The sequence below is a fragment of the Schistocerca piceifrons genome, chromosome 6, assembly GCF_021461385.2.
Source record: "Schistocerca piceifrons isolate TAMUIC-IGC-003096 chromosome 6, iqSchPice1.1, whole genome shotgun sequence".
Lineage (NCBI taxonomy): Eukaryota > Metazoa > Arthropoda > Insecta > Orthoptera > Acrididae > Schistocerca > Schistocerca piceifrons.
Window position 1 is genome coordinate 485,276,047 of NC_060143.1, and position 26,303 is coordinate 485,302,349.

At 42.0% G+C, this 26,303-nt stretch overlaps 1 protein-coding gene across 1 annotated transcript in view; it reads left to right on the forward strand.

The window, feature by feature from the left end:
- The window catches only part of LOC124803399 (facilitated trehalose transporter Tret1-like), a 134,550-nt gene that overhangs the window by 58,560 nt on the left and 49,687 nt on the right, over positions 1–26,303 (forward strand). The window contains exon 2 of the mRNA XM_047264583.1: positions 1,210–1,380. Within this exon, the coding sequence (XP_047120539.1) occupies positions 1,210–1,380 (171 nt within the window). The remainder of the gene's footprint in view (positions 1–1,209; positions 1,381–26,303) is intronic.

Consider the following 26,303-nt stretch of genomic DNA (forward strand, 5'->3'; position numbering starts at 1 on the left):
ATTTGGAAAATCTTACGGAAAAGGCTAAAGCAGAAGCCTTACCGTTTACAATTGCTACAAGCCCAGACACCCGATGACAAAGTGAAACGCTTTGAATTTTCAGCGCGGTTGCAACAGCTCATGGAAGAGGATGCGTTCAGTGCGAAACTCGTTTTCAGTGATGAAACAACATTTTTTCTTAATGGTGAAGTGAACAGACACAATGTGCGAATCTGGGCGGTAGAGAATCCTCACGCATTCGTGCAGCAAATTCGCAATTCACCAAAAGTTAACGTGTTTTGTGCAATCTCACGGTTCAAAGTTTACGGCCCCTTTTTCTTCTGCGAAAAAAACGTTACAGGACACATGTATCTGGACATGCTGGAAAATTGGCTCATGCCACAACTGGAGACCGACAGCGTCGACTTCATCTTTCAACAGGATGGTGCTCCACCGCACTTCCATCATGATGTTCGGCATTTCTTAAACAGGAGATTGGAAAACCGATGGATCGGTCGTGGTGGAGATCATGATCAGAAATTCATGTCATGGCTTCCACGCTCTCCCGACTTAACCCCATGCGATTTCTTTCTGTGGGGTTATGTGAAAGATTGTGTTTAAACCTTCTCTACCAAGAAACGTGCCAGAACTGCGAGCTCGCATCAATGATGCTTTCGAACTCATTGATGGGGACATGCTGCGCCGAGTGTGGGAGGAAATTGATTATCGGCTTGATGTCTGCCGAATCACTAAAGGGGCACATATCGAACATTTGTGAATGCCTAAAAAAACTTTTTGAGTTTTCGTATGTGTGTGCAAAGCATTGTGAAAATATCTCAAATAATAAAGTTATTGTAGAGCTGTGAAATCGCTTCAATCATTTGTAATAACCCTGTAGATCTTTACGAATTCAAGATATCGAAGTCTCAGAGCCAAACTCGAACAGATGAACTGCGGATCTGACTGTAGACGAAATGTCAACAAACGCAAAAGACGTAACCGGAGCCTCGACGGTGATCGTATTACCCTCGATCACGGTTCGAGTAGCGTGGTGTTTACGTCTGCACGCTTCCCATCCCGCAAAGAGAGCCACCGTAGACATCGTAGCGCTGATCCCGTACCGAGGCTGCGCGACGCGACACGTGTCCGAAGGCCGACAGCGGCGGCGCCGGGGGCTGTGTGGAGGCCTTGTCTGTCTGCGCTTTATCGTAAGAGACCCCGCGTTATAAGGGACGCAGCCGCGGCGCGCGGCCGCACTGCGCGCCTCCAGCTATCTCGACGAGTCGCCCTCCGCATCTGCTGTGCACCGTCTGCTGTTTCCGCGAGCTCACGGCCCGCCTAACATGGCCGGCAAAGCAGCCGACGCGAAGCTTCTGCCGCAGTGCGCTGCCGCCTTCGTCGGTGAGTGTACACCAAAACCGCGGGACACCTACTTAATCTCTGTTGACTGATGAGACTGACACTGCAAAAGATACAACTAATTTTTGAATCTAAATTATGGGGTACATGCTACTGTTCAGTGAGATAAGCAGCCTCTGGTGTTTAGTGTAAGTTTATCTAGCGTAGCTGCTCCAGGACAACTATGACTAAAACAGCAAATAAACTGTTACCTAATCATTCAATCTATTCGTCACGTTTATAAGATCAAAATACCAGATTTACCTATCTAATTACATCACCCGTTACACATGTTGGTGAACTGTTCGCATTCTGAAAGTCGTGTTATTATGTATTAACTAAAAAATAAATGTCGTGTGACTAGGGCTTCCCGTCGGGTAGACCGTTCGCCTGGTGCAAGTCTTTCGATTGGACGCCACTGCGGCGACTTGCGTGTCGATGGGGATGAAATGACGATGATTAGGACAACACAACACCCAGTCCCTGAGCGGAGAAAATCTCCGGCCCAGACGGGAATCGAACCCGGGCCCTTAGGATTGACATTCTGTAGCGCTGACCACTCAGCTGCCGGGGGCGGACATGTATTAACTAGGATGTGCATTTTGTGTGAAATGGAGAATCATTTCAGCGACTTCCGCGATATGCAGACACGTCTCAATTTATAACTAGTGACGCCTCATGTTCTCTGGAATATATACAAATGTATTGCACTTATCTGAATGCCATAATAATCATAACTCAAAAAGTACTTTCACTTAATAAGCACACAACAAAAAGAAGACCAACACGTTCTTATACCACTGAATTTTGTAAACACACTAAAAATACTGAACTTTTCAATGTGAAGAATAAGGTTTAAGAAAAGCAACAAAAATAAAAATATTTTTCTTATATAATTATATTTTTCGTAGTTATTTACAAAAATTTTAATCTTGCGCTGTTTAAGAACAGTTGAATTATATTTATAAAAAAATTACTCATTCACTATCAATGACATTTTGTCTTGTACTCTTTTGCAACCGCAATTATTACAAACAATCTACTTACAGCTGTTATTTTATTGATTAACACTTTTATTTATTTGATTTTGTGTGACTAAATGGGATAAGAGAAATCAGGTGTCAGTTACTAAAAACGACTGACACAGACGCTTTGTGTCCAAAAAAAGTACAACACGATAGAATATGTGCCTCCATTTTTTGTTTCTTTTCAACTTAATCAGTATCCGCAGTTCCGTAAGGTGTTTTTCAACTTTCTTTTTATTTTCTTCCTTGCAAAAGGTTTATGCTGAAGGTATCATACATTACTAATGAGGACACATATAATCGTCATAGTTACATTGATTGGAGTATAATCTACCCATCTGTTACTGATATCATTTTTACCCTTCATTAGGTACATAGACGTTATGTAAATAAACTCATCATCCCTATGCAATAAATAAATACGTAAAACACTCATGTAGACAATAACAATATCACTATCTTAAATTACATCTTCAAAAGTTATGAACCACCATGAAAAGTCCACTCTGCAATGTGCTGTGACATCTCCCTAAATTTCCCACGTCTTTTAAACCCTAAATCGAAGCACAGAATCAACATAACACTATGACTGCAAACATTGCGAGCACCGTGGGAATACACTTAACATTATAATCTCAGTTTCTTGTTCTTTAATGGAAAACAGTATTTTTTTTATCTTGTAGACCTAATAATAAAGATAATGTCAGTAGCCTAGGAAACGGATCAACAGACAATTTAAACCCTATCAGCTGAGAAAACTGTAATCGAGACAATACGTTCTTATTCTTTTTTTCTTGAAATACAAGTCCAAGAATTTTTTCTTGCTACAAAAATTCGGTCAAAATTATATATTTAATTTGGACGGGTTCGACGTCGTTTGCAACATAAAAAAAAATGGTTCAAATGGCTCTGAGCACTATGGGACTTAACTTCTGAGGTCATCAGTCCCCTAGAACTTAGAACTACTTAAACCTAACTAACCTAAGAACATCACACACATCCATGCCCGAGGCAGGATTCGAACCTGCGACCGTAGCGGTTGCGCGGTTCCAGACTGTATCGCCTAGAAACGCTTGGCCACTCCGGCCAGCTGCAACATAAAAATTGGAAATAAAACTTCATGTGAAAACGAAACTCTATCTATAAACAATACAGACAGTACGCAAAAAGAAGCTTTTGCGATGTGAAGCTATAGAAAAATGCTGAAGATTTGGCTGGGACATAAACTAACGGAGAGGAGTTGAATTATACCGGTGATAAAAGAGTTTTGTGATAAGAGTTTGATCAGAAGAAGTGGCAGATTGATGGGACACATATTGCGGCATCAGGGAATGGTTAATTAGGTAACGGAGCGAAGCATGTGGCGCAGTACATTGCAGATGGGGAACAATTCTTGAAATTAGTATGTCAGTGCACACTGACGTAGAACGTAGCAGTTACGCAGCTGACAAACTACATCGGCGAGCAACACTTAAGGACTAAAGAAAGTTTTGTACGATGTGCTACTGCCAAGTAACATAGCTTGATGAAATTTGGGCCATACAAAGGAAGAATTGCTAGAACGTTGTGCAGAAGGTAACTGAAAGAAATACGCAAGGAGACGAACAGAAAAGACACTTTTATTCGAAGATAATGGAAATGGAAATGACCGTTTGGCGTCATTGGCCCGGAGGCCCCTTGCGGGGCAGGTCCGGCCGCCTTGGTGCAGGTCTTATTACATTCGACGCCACATTGGGCGACCTGCGCGCCGGATGGGGATGAAATGATGATGAAGACAACAAAACACCCAGTCCCTGAACGGGGAAATTCCCCGACCCAGCCGGGAATCGAACCCTGGCTCGTAGGACGGAAATCTGTCACGCTGAGCACTCAGCATTCAAAGACATAATTCCACTGAACTCACGGTGAGGTATGATTGTCCCCTAGTTTTACAAAAGGTGGGACATGGCTGTTTATAGGCTATGTAGACGGACGGCAGTGCATTCTCTGCAGTGTCCTTTCACGCCGGCCACAGGGTTGGTACAGAGCTCTTTGGTACAGAGCTCTTGTCGTAGGACGTTTCATTCCTCTACCAGCACGGTTTACAATTCCTGGACAGATGTTCGTGCATGTGGACGTCTTCCCAATGCATCCAATACCTGATCTATGGGACTGAAAGGGGCCTGAACACGTTCAATATTTATTGACAATTCTAGTTTGTAAGACCCTCAATATATTGAAGCAACATCACACTATCAATAATACTGACAAAAATTGTCAATTGACAACACGACAACTAAAAAGACGGAATGTGTCCGAGAATGATTAAAAAAAAAAGGAGCCACTGATGAATTGTTAATTTACTGAGTGAAGTCAAAACCATGGACCCGAAAGATTTCTTAAATTACTTTCCGACTAGCCCTGCATCGTACGTTAAGTTTTTAGCGTTGATGCGAGACAAAACAGAGAAGCAAATTACGTTAGAGAGGCTGACGCAGTCGCCAAGAGATTAGGAGTAACTTAAAGATTTATGGCAATAGGCAGGCCTTTCTAATGCTCTAGGTTTAGTTCTGTAATATCAGCTAGGACAATTAGTAAAATTTTGTGGAAACCTGTGAAGCAGTCATATCTCCCATGTAACGGCCTGTTCAGGCAATTAACGTCAAACAGTTTGTAATAATTTGGTGAAATTGACGTGTATTCCGCAGATGTGTTACTAGTCATTGCAGATATATGACGTATTTTTCGAAATGGGATCGTCTCCATATTGCTAAGTAATAGTCCAATCTACACCATTATTTTCAAATTAATGGCTAAGCAGTGTCATACGGAATCCTCTGTTAACCATGTGGTATATGCAATGCTTATCCTTGAGCAGGAGTACTGAAATTCTTTTGTGTTAAAAGACTCCTTAAAAACTGCATCTGAGGTTTGATATACGCGATGGCGCATCGAAAAATAAACTGGGCACACTAAAGCCGCGTGGATGGTTGCTGAAGCTCTGTCAACATCTGAATGGAGAAATAGTCAATACTTGCACTCACATGTTCAGTATATTTTGGCAATACGGATAATATTTGAGGTCTATCAGTACTGCTCGTCACTATTTCTAGTATTGACAACGCGTCAATATGCGCCCTCAGACGGTCAATATGTTGATAGTTTGACAGTATTAGTGAACGTGTGAGGGCTTTTAAGTCAGGGGGAAGTAGGCCAGTCCATCTGCTGAATATCCTCTCGCTCTGTTGCATCGAGAATTGTCACCCATAAAAATGAAGTCAGGGCCAATGAGGGTGAACTATGTTCGAAGATTTTCAGGTCAGTACGTCCATTCACCATTATGTCTCCCCACACCGTAACACTTGGATCACCAAATAATCATGGCCGAGCGAGGTGGCGCAGTGGTTAGACACTGGACTCGCATTCGGAAGGATGACGGTTCAATCCCGCATCCGGCCATCCTGATTTAGGTTTTCCGTGATTTCCCTAAATCACTCCAGGCAAATGCCGGGATGGTTCCTCTGAAAGGGCACGGCCGACTTCCTTCCCCATCCTTCCCTAATCCGATGAGACCGATGACCACGCTGTCTGGTCTCCTTCCCCAAACCAACCAACCAACCAACCAAATAATCATGTTTGGCAATGCTGTACATACCCTCATATGGCGAGAGCAGTGAACACAAAACAGAAACAGAGTCGACTATGCTCGTCTTCGTGATGCAAATGTTATGGTATGAAGGAGCATAATGGTGTACGGCCGTACTGACCTCTAAATCTTTGAACACGGTTCATTCATTGATCAACGTTATTGTGACGCTGTACTTCTTCCCCACGTGCGTCTTTCCAGAGGTGCATTCGGCGCAAACGCCCTTTGTATGGATGTCAATGCGCCATCACATCGAACTGCAGAGGTAGAGCTACAGGACTTCCTGCGCATTGACTGGCCTGCCAGTTCCCCACACGCAAATCATATCGAGCGCGTATGGGATGCGTTGAGGACATGTACTGCAGCATGTCCACATGTACCAGCAGTTGATAGCTGCGCTGGTGGCGGAATGGAACAGCCTACCAACCTTCTGGCCAGCAAGGGCGAACGTTCCAGACAATGCGTTGACGTCTGTGGCGACTACACGTCCAATTAAGAATTGTCACCCATAAAAATGAAGTCAGGGCCAATGAGGGTGAACTATGTTCATCTTCAGGGGACCATCATGAATCGGTATGATTTCAGGGTCATTAATGTCTTTGAGTAAAAACCTCATTTCTTTTCGGGTCATTGAGTATTTCTTCCACTTAGCTTCTGTATCATATACTAGCAGTTCTTTCTATGTACATTATGACACGAGCTTCATCGCGCTGTGTCACCTTGGTTGTGACATACCATGCGGGAGCTACATTCGTCCTTAAGTTTTGCGCACCAGTGTATTTTGTCTGTGATAGACTTGTTGAGGAGAAGGACCAAACCAGTTTTCCGAAGTTTCAGAAGCACTGTGTATCATATTACTGACAGAAAATCAGATACTTACACTTCAGTAGTATTTTCGTGGTCATAACTTTCATCTCTATAGCAAGCTTTGATGTAGGGTTTCCATGTTTAAAATACGAAGTAGTTCATTGGTGAGAGATAACTTGTAACAAGGCGCTGACATGTTATGGAAAAAAGGTCGTCAGCAGAGTCATAACATATTAGGGCAGATACTGCTATAACAGGTGTCCTGTACACGGTAAATTTCGTCCAGTGAGATTTGAGCCACGTGAACTTTGCACTCGGGACAAGAGTGTAAGCATTTCCGATTTCGATAAATTTGCTGTTCGATTGTTCCGTGTTTAAAATACACCGAGCATGACAAAATGGCGTTATGCAAAACTGGCACCACCGCAACTGTGGTGTACCATGGGTTGATAGAAGATAGCGACGACTGTGGAGGTGTGTACGGGCGAATATATGTGCAACCGTTAGGCAACTGACCGCTCAGATAACCGAGGGGTTACCAAGAGTGTGTCCTCAACGAGCATTAAACGAACATTGCTGCGTATGGGTCTCTGGAGAAGGTACCTGGTTTATGCACCCGGGCTGACTGCTGTTTATCGGCGACGAAGGCTGGAATCTGCACGCCAATACCGCAAGTGGTCGTCCACTGAATGGCGACAAGTGGGCTTTTCTAATTCTCACGAAATAAGCGTCAAACGAAAAAACTACAAAGAACAAGACTTGTCTAGCATAAAGGGGGAAACCAGATGGCGATATGGTGGGCCCGCTAGATGGCGCTGCCATAGGTCAAAAAGATATCAACTGCATCTTTTAAAAATAGGAACCCCCACTTTTATTACATATTCGTGTAGTACGTAAAGAAAAATGAATGTTTTAGTTGGAACATTTTTTTCGCTTTGTGATAGATGGCGCTGTAATAGTCACAAACGTATAAGTACGTGGTATCACGCAACATTCTGGCAGTGTGGACGGTATTTGCTTTGTGGTACATTCCCCGTGTTAAAATGGACCGTTTACCAATTGCGGAAAAGTTCGATATCGTGTTGAAGTGTTGCTATTGCGATCAAAATGCCAACGGACGTATGCTACGTATGCTGCTCGGTATCCTGGACGACATCATCCAAGTGTCCGGACCGTTCGCCTGATAGTTACGTTATTTAAGGAAACAGGAAGTGTTCAGCCACAAGTGAAACGTCAACCACGACCTGCAACAAATGATGATGCCCAAGTAGGTCTTTTAGCTGTCGCGGCTAATCCGCACATCAGTAGCAGACAAATTATGCGAGAATCGGGAATCTCAAAAACGACGGTGTTGAGAATGCTACATCAACATCGATAGCACCCGTACCATATTTCTATGCATCAGGAATTGCATGGCGACGACGACGAACGTCGTGTACAGTTCTGCCACTGGGCACAAGATTACGGGACGATGACAGATTTTTTGCACGCGTTCTATTTAGCGACGAAGCGTCATTCACAAACAGCGGTAACGTAAACCAGCATAACATGCACTATTGGGCAACAGTCCACGATGGCTGCGACAAGTGCAACATCAGCGACATTGGCGGGTTAATGTATGGTGCGGCATAATGGGAGGAAGGATAATAGGCCCCCATTTTATCGATGGCAATCTAAATGGTGCAATGTATGCTGATTTCCAACGTAATGTTCTACCAATGTTACTACAAGATGTTTTAGTACATGACAGAATGGCGATGTACTTCCAACATAATGGATGTCCAGCACATAGCTCGCGTGCGGTTGAAGCGGTACTGAATAGCATATCTCATGACAGATGGATTGGTCGTCGAAGCACCATATATATGGCGCAAATTTTACAGACTTTTGTGTTCAAACAGATTTCAGTAGGCGCTGTTGTCATATACCTGTTATGACATTTACATCAGAGGCAAAAGTCTAACATCGCTGTGCATAAAAGATCGATAGCTGGCGGTTCAAAAAATGGTTCAAATGTCTCTGAGCACTATGGGACTTAACATCTGAGGTCGTCAGTCCCCTAGACTAAGAACTACTTAAACCTAACTAACCTAAGGACATCACACACATCCATGCCCGAGGCAGGATTTGAATCTGCGACCGTAGCGGTCGCGTGGTTCCAGACTGAAGCGCCTAGAACCGCTCTAGCCGGCCAATCGCTGGTGGTTTTCTACGTGTCCAATAGTAATCTTTTCTATTTCTTGTATATTTTTCATAATTGCCTTTAACGTAAAGGTGCTGTAATATTCATTCCTTTCCATCACTGGTTGACTGATACAGAACCGGTTTTCATTGTTATATACTGATAATAAGACAGTCACGGTTGCAAAGTTATTTTTATTTCAAGAAAACGCGTTTCGCGGTTGTTAGGCATCATCAGGTAATTTAAAATGAAAATGGAGACTAATTAAATAACTATCGTGAAACATCATATTATAGCACGGTTCTAAGCTGCGCCAAACATTTGATTAAAAACCGCAAACAACGCTCACGTAAAATTGTGAAATCAGGTTCATTATCCCGGATACCAAAGCTCTGTATCAGCCACATACACATAAAAACGTCTGGATGAAAATCCGATCGTCAGAATAACTAAATGGAACTGTGGGTGTCAAGAAAGAAAATTTCAGAAATCAACCCACACCTACAGTTGAAAAGAAGTCTGATCAACTAATAAAGAAAACAAGCGAAGAATTACAAATACCTTTAACTGTTACAGCATCATGTAGAGCGCAGCGTAAAGCCACCCATATACTGTATGCAGGCCCTGGATGTGGAAAGCTGGGCGATCTAACAGGGAGCGGCACTAGAATTACTTAACTGCAGATGGCCGCATATAGGGATGCTAGTACAGCGAAAACAGAATGGGGCTCTAGTTAATTAAGTTACGAAGAAAGTTAATTAGCGACTGATTAACCTATAATTAATAAGAAGGAATAAATTAGATTAAAATTAGAGTTAAAATGTAGTGAAGATTAAAGTTATTTGAAACGCAATATGGACCATCCAAATCACGTGCATTAAAGTGATTCTACTGTGTATAGCAGCTGCACAGTACTGTGGAACAAACAGTAATACTCAAAGTTAACCAGCTCGCACGACATGGATAAAGTGTACGAAAGCAGCGTCCATGAACAATTAAGTAAACAAGTGCAGAACTGCAATAAAACGTTTGCAAATATTAAAAGGGTAAAAAAAGAAAAAAAAGATAGATTACGTGTCTATGTTGGCGCGGAGAGGGGGGGGGGGGGGGGGGGAGAGTTAGAGAAAAGCAGAATTCTACAATCTTCACGGTACATAATAACAGCCAAAGAGTTGCAGGATAAAGATTTATTGAAATCATTGACCACGGTTTTGGTATATCTAAATATACCTTCATCAGAAGCAAAAATATACTAAAATCACATCCTGCAGTGGAGATGCACAAAACAGTCATGCCAAAGGCGTCGTGAAGGTATATTTGGATATACCAAAAACAAAGTCAAGGATTTCAATAAATCTTTATCCTGCAACTGTTTGGCTGTCATCATGTACCGTCAAGATTTTCAACAGTTGCTGCTTCAGCTATGTTTGAAATTTTGGGGAATTCTGTAACACAACACGCTCAGATACCAAACAATTGTAGTGAATGTTCATGCAGGGCAATAAAAACCAAAACTTTCAGGGGCACGAACAGCGTCAGATGCTCTGTGATCACTGTGAAGACATGGAGATGCGACGAACTCGTATGTGCCAGTGTTATCAGAAACTTAATGTTTGAAAACGGCTTCACTGTGAGTCATATGAAGTTGGCACTCGATTTTCACTGTGACAATTCTAAATAGTTCTCCAGAATTTCACGAAAAAAATAGTACTCGAGGAAATATTATCTTGTAAAAAACTAATTGCCAAATTTGTGGAAAAATAGTGGTCACAATTGACAATAGCTCCCCAAGAGTCTTCCAGAAAACACTAACGACTTTTTTTTTGCCATTAATAGTTTATGAGATAATTGCAATGATGACGGACCCAATTTTCGCTATTAACGAATTTGGCACGAGAATCTCGAGAAAATGCTTTTTGCTTCAGAGTTCGGGATAGAAATGATATAGGTCTGTGCAAAATTAGAATAGTTGTGTAGATTTTTGAGAAAAATTTGATCTCAGTTCGAATAGCTGAACAGCTGTGAAGTTGACACCCGACTTTCGAGTAGTATACATTTTTTTCAAAGTACCGGATAGATATGCTATAGTGCAAGAGGTCTCTGTACAAACTTAGAAGAATACTGTATAATTTTGCGAAAAACTATGATCGCAATTCTGAATAGCTGTGAAGTTGTCTCCCAAAGTTCGATAAATATACATTTTAGAGTTCTTGATGGAATACTTGTACAAAATTTCGCAAAAACATATTATTACAGTTCTGAGTTGTCCTGTAGCTATTATAGAAATAGGCAAACTCGTTCATCTTTGGGAAGTAGTTCACTGGTGTCCTTCCATTTTAGGAACCATTCATTTTTACACGTTTATCGCTCCTTTTTGTATCTAGTTGTATGCCATATGGATTTTAGATATATTTCCAGAAAAAATATCAAATACCCAAAAGTATGACGTCTGCATGATAAAATAGTTAAACATCTAATGCACACAAATTGTTTACTTCGATCTCCTCAGAAGAAATTGTTCTCCGATTGCTTCACATTAGTTCTCTGACGTGATAAGCCAGTGATAGCAAGCCATGCGAATTACACAACCCTTTTACGACCCATCGCGGACTTTCGAGAGAAGATCGTAGTCGTAGGAAGTACTTCTTGGTTTTCAGTTCATTTACAGAAAACTATATATTAATAGCATGAAGTAACTGGGAGTAAACTATAATCTGCCATATGAGTATTAATAGTTTACTATTACAGTTTTCGGGTGTGTAAATTAACTATGTCATACCGTGTGGAAAGTGAAAATTAGTTTAGTAAATTAATGCCTTCCGACGCAGGAACTGTGAAACTTCATACTAAAATTGGATTTGTGGCAGTAGTGGCGACACCTACTTAAATGTGGTGAGAGATCGCCGGAACTTAACAAGTGAAAAGAAACAAGACATTTCTTTTTTCAAAACCTTGACGCGATAGCAAACGTCATTGCTTTGAAAATCTTCACAATCGATAAAGATACCCAGTTTTTGATCAGTCAGCAGTTGAAAATAGTCCCAAGGCACACAAATCATCAGTTATTTGAGAAAGAGAACTTCTGAGCGAACACAGGCAGCCATAAAGAGACGAAAGTGAAACGGATATGAAAATCGAAAAATCAGGAACTTATGCATCAATATAGCTAAAAGATACGTTCTACGAAAGTCTGTCGCACTAGGTCAATACTGATAATATTATGCGTATTTCCATCGTTTAAAGTACTACGGGAGAAGGGCAGGTAAGAGTTTTCTAAGAAACTCGCACGGATGGCTTTCCTGTTAAATAACCAGTTTCTGTCACTTTTTTTTTTTTTTTTTTTTTTTTTTTTTTTTTTTTTTTTTTTTTTTTTTTTTTTTTTTTTTGTCGTCAGTCTACTGACTGGTTTGATGCGGCCCGCCACGAATTCCTTTCCTGTGCTAACCTCTTCATCTCAGAGTAGCACTTGCAACCTACGTCCTCAATTATTTGCTTGACGTATTCCAATCTCTGTCTTCCTCTACAGTTTTTGCCCTCTACAGCTCCCTCTAGTACCATGGAAGTCATTCCCTCATGTCTTATCATCCTGTCCCTTCTCCTTATCAGTGTTTTCCACATATTCCTTTCCTCTCCGATTCTGCGTAGAACCTCCTCATTCCTTACCTTATCAGTCCACCTAATTTTTAACATTCGTCTATAGCACCACATCTCAAATGCTTCGATTCTCTTCTGTTCCGGTTTTCCCACAGTCCATGTTTCACTACCATACAATGCTGTACTCCAGACGTACATCCTCAGAAATTTCTTCCTCAAATTAAGGCCGGTATTTGATATTAGTAGACTTCTCTTGGCCAGAAATGCCTTTTTTGCCATAGCGAGTCTGCTTTTGATGTCCTCCTTGCTCCGTCCGTCATTGGTTATTTTACTGCCTAGGTAGCAGAATTCCTTAACTTCATTGACTCCGTGACCATCAACCCTGATGTTAAGTTTCTCGCTGTTCTCATTTCTACTACTTCTCATTACCTTCGTCTTTCTCCGATTTACTCTCAAACCATACTGTGTACTCATTAGACTGTTCATTCCGTTCAGCAGATCATTTAATTCTTCTTCACTTTCACTCAGGATAGCAATGTCATCAGCGAATCGTATCATTGATATCCTTTCACCTTGCATTTTAATTCCACTCCTGAACCTTTCTTTTATTTCCATCATTGCTTCCTCGATGTACAGATTGAAGAGTAGGGGCGAAAGGCTACAGCCTTGTCTTACACCCTTCTTAATACGAGCACTTCGTTCTTGATCGTCCACTCTTATTATTCCCTCTTGGTTGTTGCACATATTGTATATGACCCGTCTCTCCCTATAGCTTACCCCTACCTTTTTCAGAATCTCGAACAGCTTGCACCATTTTATATTGTTGAACGCTTTTTCCAGGTCGACAAATCCTATGAAAGTGTCTTGACTTTTCTTTATCCTTGCTTCCATTATTAGCCGTAACGTCAGAATTGCCTCTCTCGTCCCTTTACTTTTCCTAAAGCCAAACTGATCGTCACCTAGCGCATTCTCAACGGCATAAAATGCGACCACTTTCAGGGGTACGAGAGTTTCGACTGAAAACATTTTGGAAAAATACCGCTTGTATTTATCTTGCAGGCATATGTTTTTTTTTTTTTTTTTTTTTTAATGGACTTGTAGTCCGGGGTGATATGTTACAATACAGCATCACCGGTCTATTGCGGTCTAACTGTGTTGGTGAGGCAGTAAATTTCCACAGGGCAGTGACTCCGTCACTGCAATTCACTTTGGAGGTGTGGCGGTGGGACTTGTAGTCCCGTACCACCCTCTGACGGTGATAGTACTACATGAGTCAGGCAGAAGAATTTTGCCTAACATGGGCAGGTGAAGGTGTGGCGGTGGGACTTGTAGTCCCGTACGCCAGGGCAGGGGTGAGGGGGATATGAAATTTGCCTAGTTACTAAACTAAATGTTGTAAATCATCTGACTGAGAGAGACGTTAAGTAGCACTGCAATAAATATATATATACAAAAAAGAAAGAGAAGCTATATATAGTTCACGTTGTGTCTAAGTATTTCCATACGGTTCCGGAACAAAAAGAAGTCGAAAGTAATTATGTGTAAAATGTCTGAAAGAAAATGTGATTTTCTCGTCATATTTGCCTCACAAGCTTAGAAAATATTAGATTTATTGGTTGCATTATTAAAGTTAATGCAACAATACAGTATTGGTTATTAAGTTGAAAGTAATAAAGCTTTTCGCTAAAAAGGTACTTCTGAACAATATATTTTGAGCTAAAAACTAAATACGATTTTATACCATTCTACGATTTTCAAAGGGAGATGCCCATTGCTCTTTTTTATACTGAATCAATTCTATAAGGCACAATAAATTGTACGTTAAGTACCGGGCAACTTAACCCAAATTTGTGAAAGCGTCGCATAGCATATAGCATTATGTATTGCGTACCTTCCGCAGGAACGATGAAGACGGGTGTATTGCCCAATTCCGGTCCAGAAAAAATAAAAATAAACAATAAAAGGAGCAGCCTTGTATATATTTAATAAATAATGACATTCAATAACTCCACACAGGCTGCAAGGCACCGTTAACACGAACTATATGTCTTATCACGTGCCTGTTAGCGTGAAAGTCTAGAGAGACGTTCAGTGAAAATACACACGTTGTAAATCGCCGGGAGCCTTACACACAAAATTAAAGACAACCACATTCCCAAATAAAGTCAATAAATACACTATTTCGTCCAAAATTGCCTCAGGTAGACGATGCGGTACTAAAATTAATGGCATTCGGGCTCTTACTGAAGGACAGCAACATTCTTTTATTTCTGCATACCACCCATGAATGGAATAGTATAGCAGGTTCAAATGGCTCTGAGCACTATGGGACTCAACTGCTGAGGTCATTAGTCCCCTAGAACTTAGAACTAGTTAAACCTAACTAACCTAAGGACATCACAAACATCCATGCCCGAGGCAGGATTCGAACCTGCGACCGTAGCGGTCTTGCGGTTCCAAACTGCAGCGCCTTTAACCGCACGGCCACTTCAGCCGGCAGTATAGCAGGGAAGAACGCGTTACTTGTGAAGTAAATACTCTCTGCCACACACCATACGGTGGTCTGCAAAACACGGACATTGATGCTGATGTCCCACTGGACAATAGATGGAACAAGACGTCGTCGCATCACGTCCCACACTTCTGGTGATCATGTGACCCACCAAAGTTCACAAACAGCTACTAGTGTTCGTTGGATGACTGAAAGAGTACGTGAAAATGCATCGTACTGTTGGGAAAGGGCGGTTTCGAACGATAGTTTTCTGCGTGCATCATGCATCGTTAGCTGTTGTGCAAAGTATTTTGTAGGCTGCGACTCCACATCATGGTTCCCGGAAGTGACTCCCTGTATCACTATCTGATGTGTTCTGGTGGGAGGCGCTCTAGCTCGATGCCATTCTGGAAATTTATCATCACAGACAGTGAGGAGTAATGTGCTCTAACTGTGAAACACACCTTTCGGCCCACTCCTCCTTCCAGTTCTGTATTCTGCCGCACAGTCAGGGGTGGGCGTCACGGTGGTAGGTGGTGAGATAACGAATTTGCCGAAGTGGTACGCTAACGACTGAACGACTAAAAACTCCGAAGTATATTTCCATGTAGCTTGTCGGAACCTGGATAGGGCAGCCACTACCTGCTTCATCAGTGGAAATGCCCGGTGGTATTTTTCCGTCTCAGGGAAACACAGCTACTACTGCACGAGATGGGGGACTATGCCCGGTGTCTTAAAGAGAAACTTCACTGAGTGATATTTCAGTTGCAGACACTAAAACCGATGGCTACTGTGAGTCCACGTCCGTTCTTACGAGACAGAAATCGTAAGACGTAAAACCAGTTTCGCGCTTATGCCAGAGAACAGTTCATAATACTCATTAATTGCCTAGGGGGTAACGTCGGGAGTTTCAGGATGACATGCATGGAAGATGAATTATGCGACGTCAGAACACTAAAAATTATAGTGAAATGTATAAACAGATTAATAGAATCTATGCTTCGCAGAGAGATTGGCACTTCGCGTAACCGGGAAGCCCTGTGATTGTTTACTTACACAGTTGCCGAGCAATCTATGAAGACAGTACTATTCATTAAATATTGAGAACTTGAAGCTGATTGCCGAACGATTCTACGCCCACCAACATACGTTGCGCGTAAGGACGATGAAATTAAGATACGAGAAATTAGGCCTCACTTGGAGGCATATTGACTTCTTTTTCCCTCGCTCTATTTTCTATTTTCGAGTGGAGCAGGAAAGGGAATGACTGGTAGTGGTAGAGGGTAAAGATGAATCAGATGTGTGAACTTAATTACGAGGATGTGGTACAGTGGGCTGTATCTCTGGAAAATCACAAACAATACTAAAGTAATTTTTGAGATGATACTAGTTCTTGTAATAAAAGGTAAAGAATTAAAAATAACTAGTGGAGTATAAATAGTATTAATATAGAACAAAGAGATAGGCATTCAAAAAATATTTACATTCATTTGTCTGATGTTAAGTACCACATCTGTCCTAGATATTTACCACCTCCTATATGTCTAATATGTTTGTCATCCTGTCTCTTTACGTTCCAAAGATTGAATAGCGAATGACATGATTACAGCGTACAGCGGTTCGGCCATAGGCCTTCCCTGATCATGAAACCACGTTTCACAAACATTTCTGCTCCACTCTGTATCTATTTTCTATTGTTTCCTGGTGAAACTCTTCACCATTATCAGACATGATTTGTATTTAATACTTTTACAATTTATGTCTTCCAAAAGCCTGTCATATACAACTGCATGCATAGTTGTTCCGATGCGGAGGGTGTCAACACATTACTGTAAACCGGTTACACATTGAACGACTTTTAAATTCAGATGTGATTATCATGATTGTTTCTAGTTCTGTGATATTTATGTTAGTGGAAATGTGGGTTTGAATGAGAGGCTTACATACTAATTACTAGAATATATATATTCTAAGATGCAAAGGAAGTAATAGTTACAGGCGGTCAAAGTTAGCATGAATTTGGTAATACATTGACTTGTCTACACTTCCATCGTAACTGTCAGCTACCATTCCGATTGTAGTCAGTATTTCAAAAATACAACAAAACTTCTACCAACAAGAAATACAGACATTAATCTAAAGTTTTATTAAGTCTCATAAAGGAAAAGAAACCTAGCTAGCACTATACATACATCAAACAGCAATATCCAGAATAAAAAGTATAAATGTAATGAAAGGTATTAGGATGGAGTACAACACTCATAGTTCAAAATTAGTTGAGCCTAATATCTCCAGTTTCATCCATTTCAAAAGTACATCTTTTTTTCAAAACAACCAGTGCAGTGGGAACAAAGGTTATTTGTTCTTCATTTATCGAATCATTATATGCTACTTCTGGCCTAACAAACTTCAGTCCTAGTTTCCTGATACATTTGACAGTCCATACCATCTAAACATAGCCCACACCATTATGGAGCCACTATCAGCTTGCACTTTGCCTTGTTGACGACATCAGTCGATGGCTTCGTGGGGTTTGCGCCACACACGAACCCTACCATAGGTTCTCATCAACTGGGATCGGGACTTATCTGACTTGGCCACGGTTTTACAGTCGTCTAGAGCACAACTGTTATGGTCACGAGCCCAGGGGATTCACTGCAGGCGATGTCGTGCTCTTAGCAAAGACACTCGCGTCGGTCGTCTGCTGCCATAGCCGACGCCAAATGTCGCTTCACTGACGTAGCGGACATGTTCGTCATACGTCTCACATTAATTTATGCGTCTGTTCTGTTGCTTGTATTTTAGCACTGACAACTCTAAGCAAACGCCGCTCCTCTTGGTCGTTAAGTCAAGGCCATCGGCCGCTTCGTTGTCCGTGATGAGAGGTAACCCCTGAAATTTTGGAATTCTCGGCACACTCTGGACATTGTGGAGCTTGAGATATTGATTTCCATATTCCCGAAATGGGATATCCCATGTACCTAGCTCCAACTACCATCACCCACTCAGTCTGGTAATTCCCGTTTTGGGGCCATAATCATGTCGGACTCTCCGCAGAAGAGTGTGTAATTAGAAAAGAAAGAAGCCAGAACAAATGTAGTTAGCGTAGCGTTTCGTACATTGTTGAGTTAAACTGACAGGGTATTGTTAATGACGCTGTTCACAACTGCTGTTTCGCATGGATTGGAATACAAATAGAAACTGATTTGGTTTCCAGACATCGTCATTGCAAATTTTAGCTCCCACTCTGTTAAAAAGTAATTTACACAATATGATGAGAGCCGTGAAGGAGCTGAGTAATCAACGAGATAAAAAACGAACTATTGAACGGAAAAAGGGAGATGTCGGTCATCGCGTAAGGTGTGATGAATATTGCCTAAGCGTGAAAATGCAAATTTGAACTTCCCGATCGGTCAACAGTTAACAATCAATGTGAAATTTTAAGGCAAATGGCTCTAAGCACTAAGGGACTTAACATTTGAGGTCATCAGTCCCATAGACTTGGAACTACGTAACCCTAACTAACCTAAAGACATCACACACATCCATGCCCGAGGCAGGATTGGAACCTGCGACTGTAGCAGCTGCGTGGTTCCGGACTGAAGTGTCTGGAACCGCTCGGTCATAGCGGCCGGCAAATTTTAAGACATTCTAATGAGAGTGTTGGCGGCTGTAAAATGTGTGGCGATAGTGGTGATGGAATTTAGGAGTGGAATTCATGTCTTCTGTCTGGTTCCTTACGACCTGCGACGATCCTCTCTTGTATCGAACTCATCTCACAGTAGTACTCAGTTATTTGTTGTGTGTATTCCCCTAAAGATTTTACGCTCTACAGCTTCTTCTAATATCATGGAAGTTATCCACTGTTATTAGTTTCTCCCTATCCGGATCATGCTGTTGATACCGTAGCTGTTGTTCAATTAATGAAATCCCGCTCCAGTTGCTATTTTTAGAACTTTGTTAATTTCATACGACCGGTCGTTGGCAGCAAAACTGCGTTAACTCTGCTTGACTTTGCTGTTTTGTTGTTTACTTATGGCATTTTATGTGAAAAACATACAATGTAATTTTAAAACACATCATAAAACTCTTTTTAAGTTAAGTTCATGATAAGTATTTTACAATTTTGGCCAATAAGCCTTTTTCCTCTTTCAAAATATTTCTGGAGTGAGGAAACTGCTTGTCAAATTTACAGACATGTCGCAACATATTCGAGATTCCTCCGTGAGTGTTTAGTAACATTTTACACAACTTTATTTGCGAGTCACCTACCGATTTATTTGAAGCTGTCCCATAAACACACGACAGCTTTTTCCCTGCTGAACTTAGGGTCTTTTTGTGACTGGTATATTACTCCCAAATTGATCGGATTGACAGCGCAACCTGCCATCAAGTGCAGCAGGGTGAATGGGTCTCGTGAAACCTTCCAGGCTAGCAGAAACCTAAGTTGGCCTGCTTTAACTGCTGGGCTTCAGTACACATGTATTATACTCTTGGGTTCCGCTGCGGCAAATTGAGTTGTTCTAATGGTAGCGGCGGAAACAGGGGCAGGCAGTCTCCTCAAGGAGAATCTGTACACCACTGGCACCTGTTACTTCGCCCCTTTTTTTTTTAGCTTCCGAACGAGCTCCATTCCTTCTAATTTTGCGTGGAACTGTGTCGAATACCTTCCGGAAGTCATGGATCATTGGCATTGCACCAACAGACCGAACAGGATTTCAAGCGATTTTTGTTTGTGGAATACATATTGAATCCCGCGGAGGATAATTCCGGTCTCCAGAACAGTCATAGTAGGCGATCAGAATCATGTCCTTTGTTCGTTACATCACTTATCATTACCACTGAATAAGTACCATGGTAATAAATTTTGAGTTTTTAAACAAGTTGCAATCGCTCCAGCAGTCTATGTGGTCTCTATGCGAGCATGTGGTCTAGGTTAGTTGCCATAACATTGTGCTGCCAACGTTATGGCGCTCGGTAAGTGCGTGCTTATTTTACAAGCTGAAAGCGCCAACTTCGTTCCGCGTACCGATGCAGAACAGTCGCGGTCAATGGCTCTCGTATGTACTGCGCAAAATGTGCAGGATTTGAGTGGCAGTAAAGTGGAGCATTTTATGCGAACACTCGATGTACAAGCAGCTCTCAATAATTCAGCGATGAAATGTATTGCGTATTGGAAAAAATAAATGGAAATCGAAATGTGATGAGCAACGACTAACTGTAATAAATGTTGCAGGTCAGGATAATGATTTATAAACAGGTTTATTAACAGGTTCCGCTGATCTCTGAGGTCGATTTGCCGTCGTGATTACTAATCAAAGGCGCTACCTCTGGAGCACGGGTGTAATCCATACACACACGTACAAAGTTAATACAAAAAGCTGATTATCGTGATGTTTTCTGGAAGCAATGAATATGCATATAATTGAAGTTTAATCTGTGTTGGGCGAGTTATTAACAAATCTGTTTTCAAATACAACTAGTTTCAGTGGATGACATCAAGAGTGCAACGCAGGCGAAGAACTGCAGTTGTCAACCAGATTAGCAAGCTCATAACTGGTCAAGTCAAACAAAATTCGTCTTTTTCTCAGAAGTCATCCTGAAATCCCTAGATCAAAACAGTCTGATGGGTACAGTATTTCTTGAATGCTGAAAACTGTTTGAGTCTGTACAACACAACGTTTACTAATGAAAATAAGACCACACGGCCTGTCACATCTGGCTGTTAGGCGGAGCTCGCGGGTTCAATCCCCGATAATTCCAAAGATTTTTTCCTTCGTAGCAAAATTAGAACATGGTACATTCAGCCCAGAGATGGTAACTGAGAGGTTTGTCGTTACTAACATAAGAAGTAGCGACTCCAATCTATGAAAACTCGACAGCAGCCGGGAGAGAGGTGTGCTGACCCAATACACATGCATACCGAAATGACGACATTTGGCAGAGGAAGACACGACGGAGTCTGCTTCATCTACATCTACATTTATACTCCGCAAGCCACCTAACGGTGTGTGGCGGAGGGCACTTTACGTGCCACTGTCATTACCTCCCTTTCCTGTTCCAGTCGCTTATGGTTCGTGGGAAGAACGACTGCCGGAAAGCCTCCGTGCGCTCCCGAATCTCTCTAATTTTGCATTCGTGATCTCCTCGGAAGGTATAAGTAGGGGAAAGCAATATTTTCGATACCTCATCCGGAAACGTACCATCTCGAAACCTGGACAGCAAGCTACACCACGATGCAGAGCGCCTCTCTTGCAGAGTCCGCCACTTGAGTTTGATAAACATCTCCGTAACGCTATCATGCTTACCAAATAACCCTGTGACGAAACGCGCCGCTCTTATTTGGATCTTCTCTATCTCCTCTGTCAACCCGACCTGGTATGGATCCCACTCTGATGAGCAATACTCAAGTATATGTCGAACGAGTTTTTGTAAGCCACCTCCTTTGTTGATGGCCTACATTTTCTAAGGACTCTCCCAATGGATCTCAACCTGGCACCCGCCTTACCAATAATTAATTTTATATGATCATTCCACTTCAAATCGATCCGTACGCATACTCCCAGATATTTTACAGAAGTAACTGCTAGCAGTGTTTGTTCTGCTATCATATAATCATACAATAAAGGATCTTCCTTTCTATGTATTCACAATACATTACATTTTTATATGTTTAGGGTCAGTTGCCACTCCCTGCACCAAGTGCCTATCCGCTGCAGCTCTTCCTGCATTTCGCTGCAATTTTCTAATGCTGCAACTTCTCTGTATACTACAGCTTCTGGGCCCTATCGTGTTCTTTTTTATTTTTTTATTTTTTGTTTTTTTAGATCATATGGAGTGACAAAGAAATTTATGTCCGGATTGAAGAGACGGAAAGAATTTTCACTCTGCACTGGAGAGTGCATAATTTTGAAACTTTCTAGCAGATTGCGTGCCGGACCAGGAGTCGAAAACGTCTTTCGGGGCAAATTCTCTAACGACTGAGATATCCAAGCACGACTGACGGCTCACCCGAACAGCTTTAATTTTGACTATACTTCTTTCCTAACTTCCATACTGCATATGTCTGGGGGAGTAGCACTCCGAAAGAAAGAATACTGGCGTGAAATTGCTTACTTATAGCCTAAACTAGAGGATAGTTTCAACAACGAATTTTCACTCTTCAGTTTCACGCAGAAAGCAGTATGTCATCTTGCATATAGACTCATCCGCAGATAAAGAAGTAAGTTGAGGTGGTCGCCGGAGAAGTGTTTTGGGATCCCTTCTTTTCATGTTGTGTATTCATGACCTGGAATTACTAATGATATTACTAATGACTTTTCCCGAGTGCGGTTACTAAAACTGAAGATACGGCACAAATATTCAGCCAGTTCTTGGTAAGATTTCAGAGTGGTTTAGAGATTAGCAGCTTGATTTGAATGTTCAGAAATGTAAAATCATTCACAAAACGAGAAAACGTAGTATCCTATCGATAAACTATCACTGAGTCACACTTGAAATACAAATACCTGGGTGTAATGATCTGTAGGGATAGCAAATAAAACGACCACATACTCTCAGTCATGGGCAAAGCGGTGGGCAGATTTCGATTGACTGGTAGAATACTGGGAAAATACAGTCTACAAAGGAGATTACTTAGACAACATTCATGCGACCTATCCTAGAACATTACTCAGTTTTCTGGGACTCAATCGAAATAGCACTAACATGGGATGCTGAACATATGCAACGAAAGGCAACAAGAATTTTCACACGCGTATTTGTTTCTTGTTGGGAGAACGTCACCGACATTCTGAAAACTCTCAACTGACAAACTCCTGACGATAGAGGCAAACTACGAGTAGCCCAGCGAAGGGTACTTACAGTGTTTCAAGAAATTTTAAGCGACGAATCTGGAAATATAGTACGAGGGTCGGTCAAAAAGTAATGCCTCCCATTTTTTTTCTACTTAAAGAAATTAAGTTAAGTGAAAAATTTGAATTTGGCGTCATTCCTCAAACCTTCTTCTGCAATCCACTGCAGTAGTAGCTTTCTGTGTCAACAGGTGGGAGCACAGCAGAAGTTTGTAAGATGGCCGACATCGATGTTCGTTTGAGACAGCGTTGTGTGATTGAATTCTTGAATGCAGAAGGTGAAACGCCCATACGCATTCATGAAAGACTGAAGAAGGTGTATGGTGTTGTGACAGTGGATGTCAGCACTGTTAGACGATGGGTTCGTCGTTGTAAGGAAGCTGAAGGGCAAACACCGTTGACTGACGAAAAGCGGAGCGGCAGGCCGGTGAGTGCAGTGACTCCACACAACATTCAGCAAGTTGATGACATCATTCGTGGTGACCGTCGGGTGACTGCAGATGAAGTGTGTCGCATTATTTCTCTTAGTAAAGGCAGTGTGATCACGATTATTAAACAATTGGGGTACTCAAAAGTTTGTGCACGGTGGGTTCCAAGAATGTTAACCGATCAGAATAAAGAGGCAAGGAAAACAATAGCCTCCCAACACTTGCAGCGCTTCCGTTTGGAGGGAGATGAGTTTCTGAAAAAAATTGTGACCGGGGACGAAACATGGGTGCATTTTTTTGAACCCGAATCAAAGAGGCAGTCAATGGAGTGGCGTCACACAAGCTCGCCGAGGAAGAAAAAATTCAAAACTGTGCGATCGGCAGGGAAAGTTATGGCAACAGTTTTCTGGGATACAGAGGGTGTGATTCTGGTTGATTTTTTGGAGCAGGGATGCACAATAAATTCTGTTCAATACGTCACAACCCTCAACAAACTTAAAGCACGTCTTCAGCGAGTTCGCCCAACAAAATCAATGGCAGATGTTCTTCTTTTACATGACAATGCAAGACCACACACCAGTCGTCACACCTCTGACGAGATTGTCAAAATTGGATGGGAAGTTTTGCCTCATCCCCCATACAGCCCTGACCTGGCACCATCAGACTTCCATCTGTTCGGGCCACTAAAAGAAGCTCATCATGGGATTCATTTTGAAGATGAGGAGGCCGTCAAAACATCCGTGCGTCAATGGCTTAGGAAGCAGAGCTGTGATTTTTACCGTGCTGGGATACATGCCCTTGTTCAAAGATGGACCAAAAGTGTAGAGATGGGCGGAGATTACATTGAAAAATGATAAAATGATCCTCATTGTTGTGGTTTTCAACCTATGTAATTGCATTTAAATTTCCTGACAATTAAACGTAGAAAAAAAAAATAGGAGGCATTACTTTTTGACTGACCCTCGTACAACTCCCTACGAGTCGCAGCCACAGATTAGTTTGATTAAAGCGTGCACAGAGGAATGTAAGCAAACATTTTCCTGGCGCCACATACTACTAGCATTAATAGGTGGTACAGTGTTAACTATCCTCTGCCATGCACTTCAAAGTGATGTGCACAGTATTGGTGTAGACGTAAATTTATTCATCCATGAAATCTGCTAATTTTAGCTTCTGAAACATTGTAGGGAATAAGGTCTAGTATTTTAACTACAAAGACGTCCGCCCCAGTAGCTGAGTGGTCAGCGTGACGGATTGCCGTCCTCTGGGCCCGGGTTCGATTCCCGGCTGGGTCGGAGATTTTCTCCGCTCAGGGACTGGGTGTTGTGTTGTGTTCATCATCATTTCATCCTCATCCGGCGTGCAGGTCGCCCAATGTGGCGCCGAATGTAATAAGACCTGCGATATGGCGGCCGGACCTGCCCCGCGAGGGGCCTCCCGGCCAATGACGCCAAACGCTCATTTCCACTACAAAGACCATCTATAATTAATACATTGATTTGTCCGTGCGATAAATGGCTGTTTCCACACTTCCTTGATGAAGTCGCATAAGCCTTCACAAAGATGGAGTTCGTCATAATTTACTGATCACCCAGGCAAAATCCAAAGTGTGTCAGTGTCATACCCATACCATTGTCTTCAACTTCCTCTTCATTTGACATTTCACAGTCAGCTTGACAGTGTAGTTTACTACTCAAATGAATTGCTTAATCTATCGAATAAGGGACAAAATATATCAAAAGAAAAGAAGGTTTATAAATATTGTGTTGACAGAAATGGTTCAAATGGCTCTGAGTACAATGGGACTTAACTTCTGAGGTCATCGGTCCCCTAGAACTTAGAACTACTTAAACCTAAATAAGCTAAGGACATCACACACATCCATGCCCGAGACAGGATTCGAACCTGCGACCGTAGGGGTCGCGCGGTTCCAGACTGTAGCGCCTACAACCGCTCGGCCATACCGGCCGGCTGTGTTGATAGACAGTCTTGCATGAGGCAGTTGTGACGAACAAACTGAGCGGTATCTGTTTTGTCCGTACTGCACAACTTCATTGAATAAAGTTCGTAGAAAACCCTTGGGTCCTCAGTTTGTCCCTCCAGACATGCTCTTCAGAAATTCTAAGTTTTCCTTTACTATCCAGATATGCCTTGTATGTACAAGAAGACATCACATTGATTCACAACATTTTATAGCCTCACATTTACAATACAAACAATATCTAAGACTGAGAGCAGGTAGCTCTGAAGCGAAGGTCTCGCTCGGAAGAAATGAAGGAAAGAAACCAAACAGTGACATGAAACATTAGTAACTTAAAAAACAACTGTAAAAGTTTCAAGGCTTAGTGATGAGTACAGAGGTTAACAACCGCAACAATACAACTCATCTGGCGAGACATTGGAAATGGAAAATGTGGTGTCACCGCCATACACCACACTTGCTAGGTGGTAGCCTTTAAATCGGCCGCGGTCCGGTAGTATACGTCGGACCCGCGTGTCGCCACTGTCAGTGATTGCAGATCGAGCGCCACCACACGGCAGGTCTAGAGAGACGTCCTAGCACTCGCCCCAGTTGTACAGCCGACTTTGCTAGGAAAGGTTCACTGACAAATACGCTCTCATTTGCCGAGACGATAGTTAGCATAGCCTTCAGCTACGTCATTTGCTACGACCTAGCAAGGCGCCATTACCAGTTAATATTGAAATTATAAAACATGTAGCGTCAAGAGCGATGTTCTCCAATTATGGATTAAAGTAAAGTATTATATCAACTACGTACTTTATTTGCTACTATTAATTCCCTTAACTGTTCCAGACCTCGCGCCAGCCTGCGTGAGCTTAAGCGCGTGCCTTTCGGCTTCCTCTCATAGTGACTTGGCTGTCTTGCCAAGTCACAACAGAAAATGCTTCATTTCTGTTAC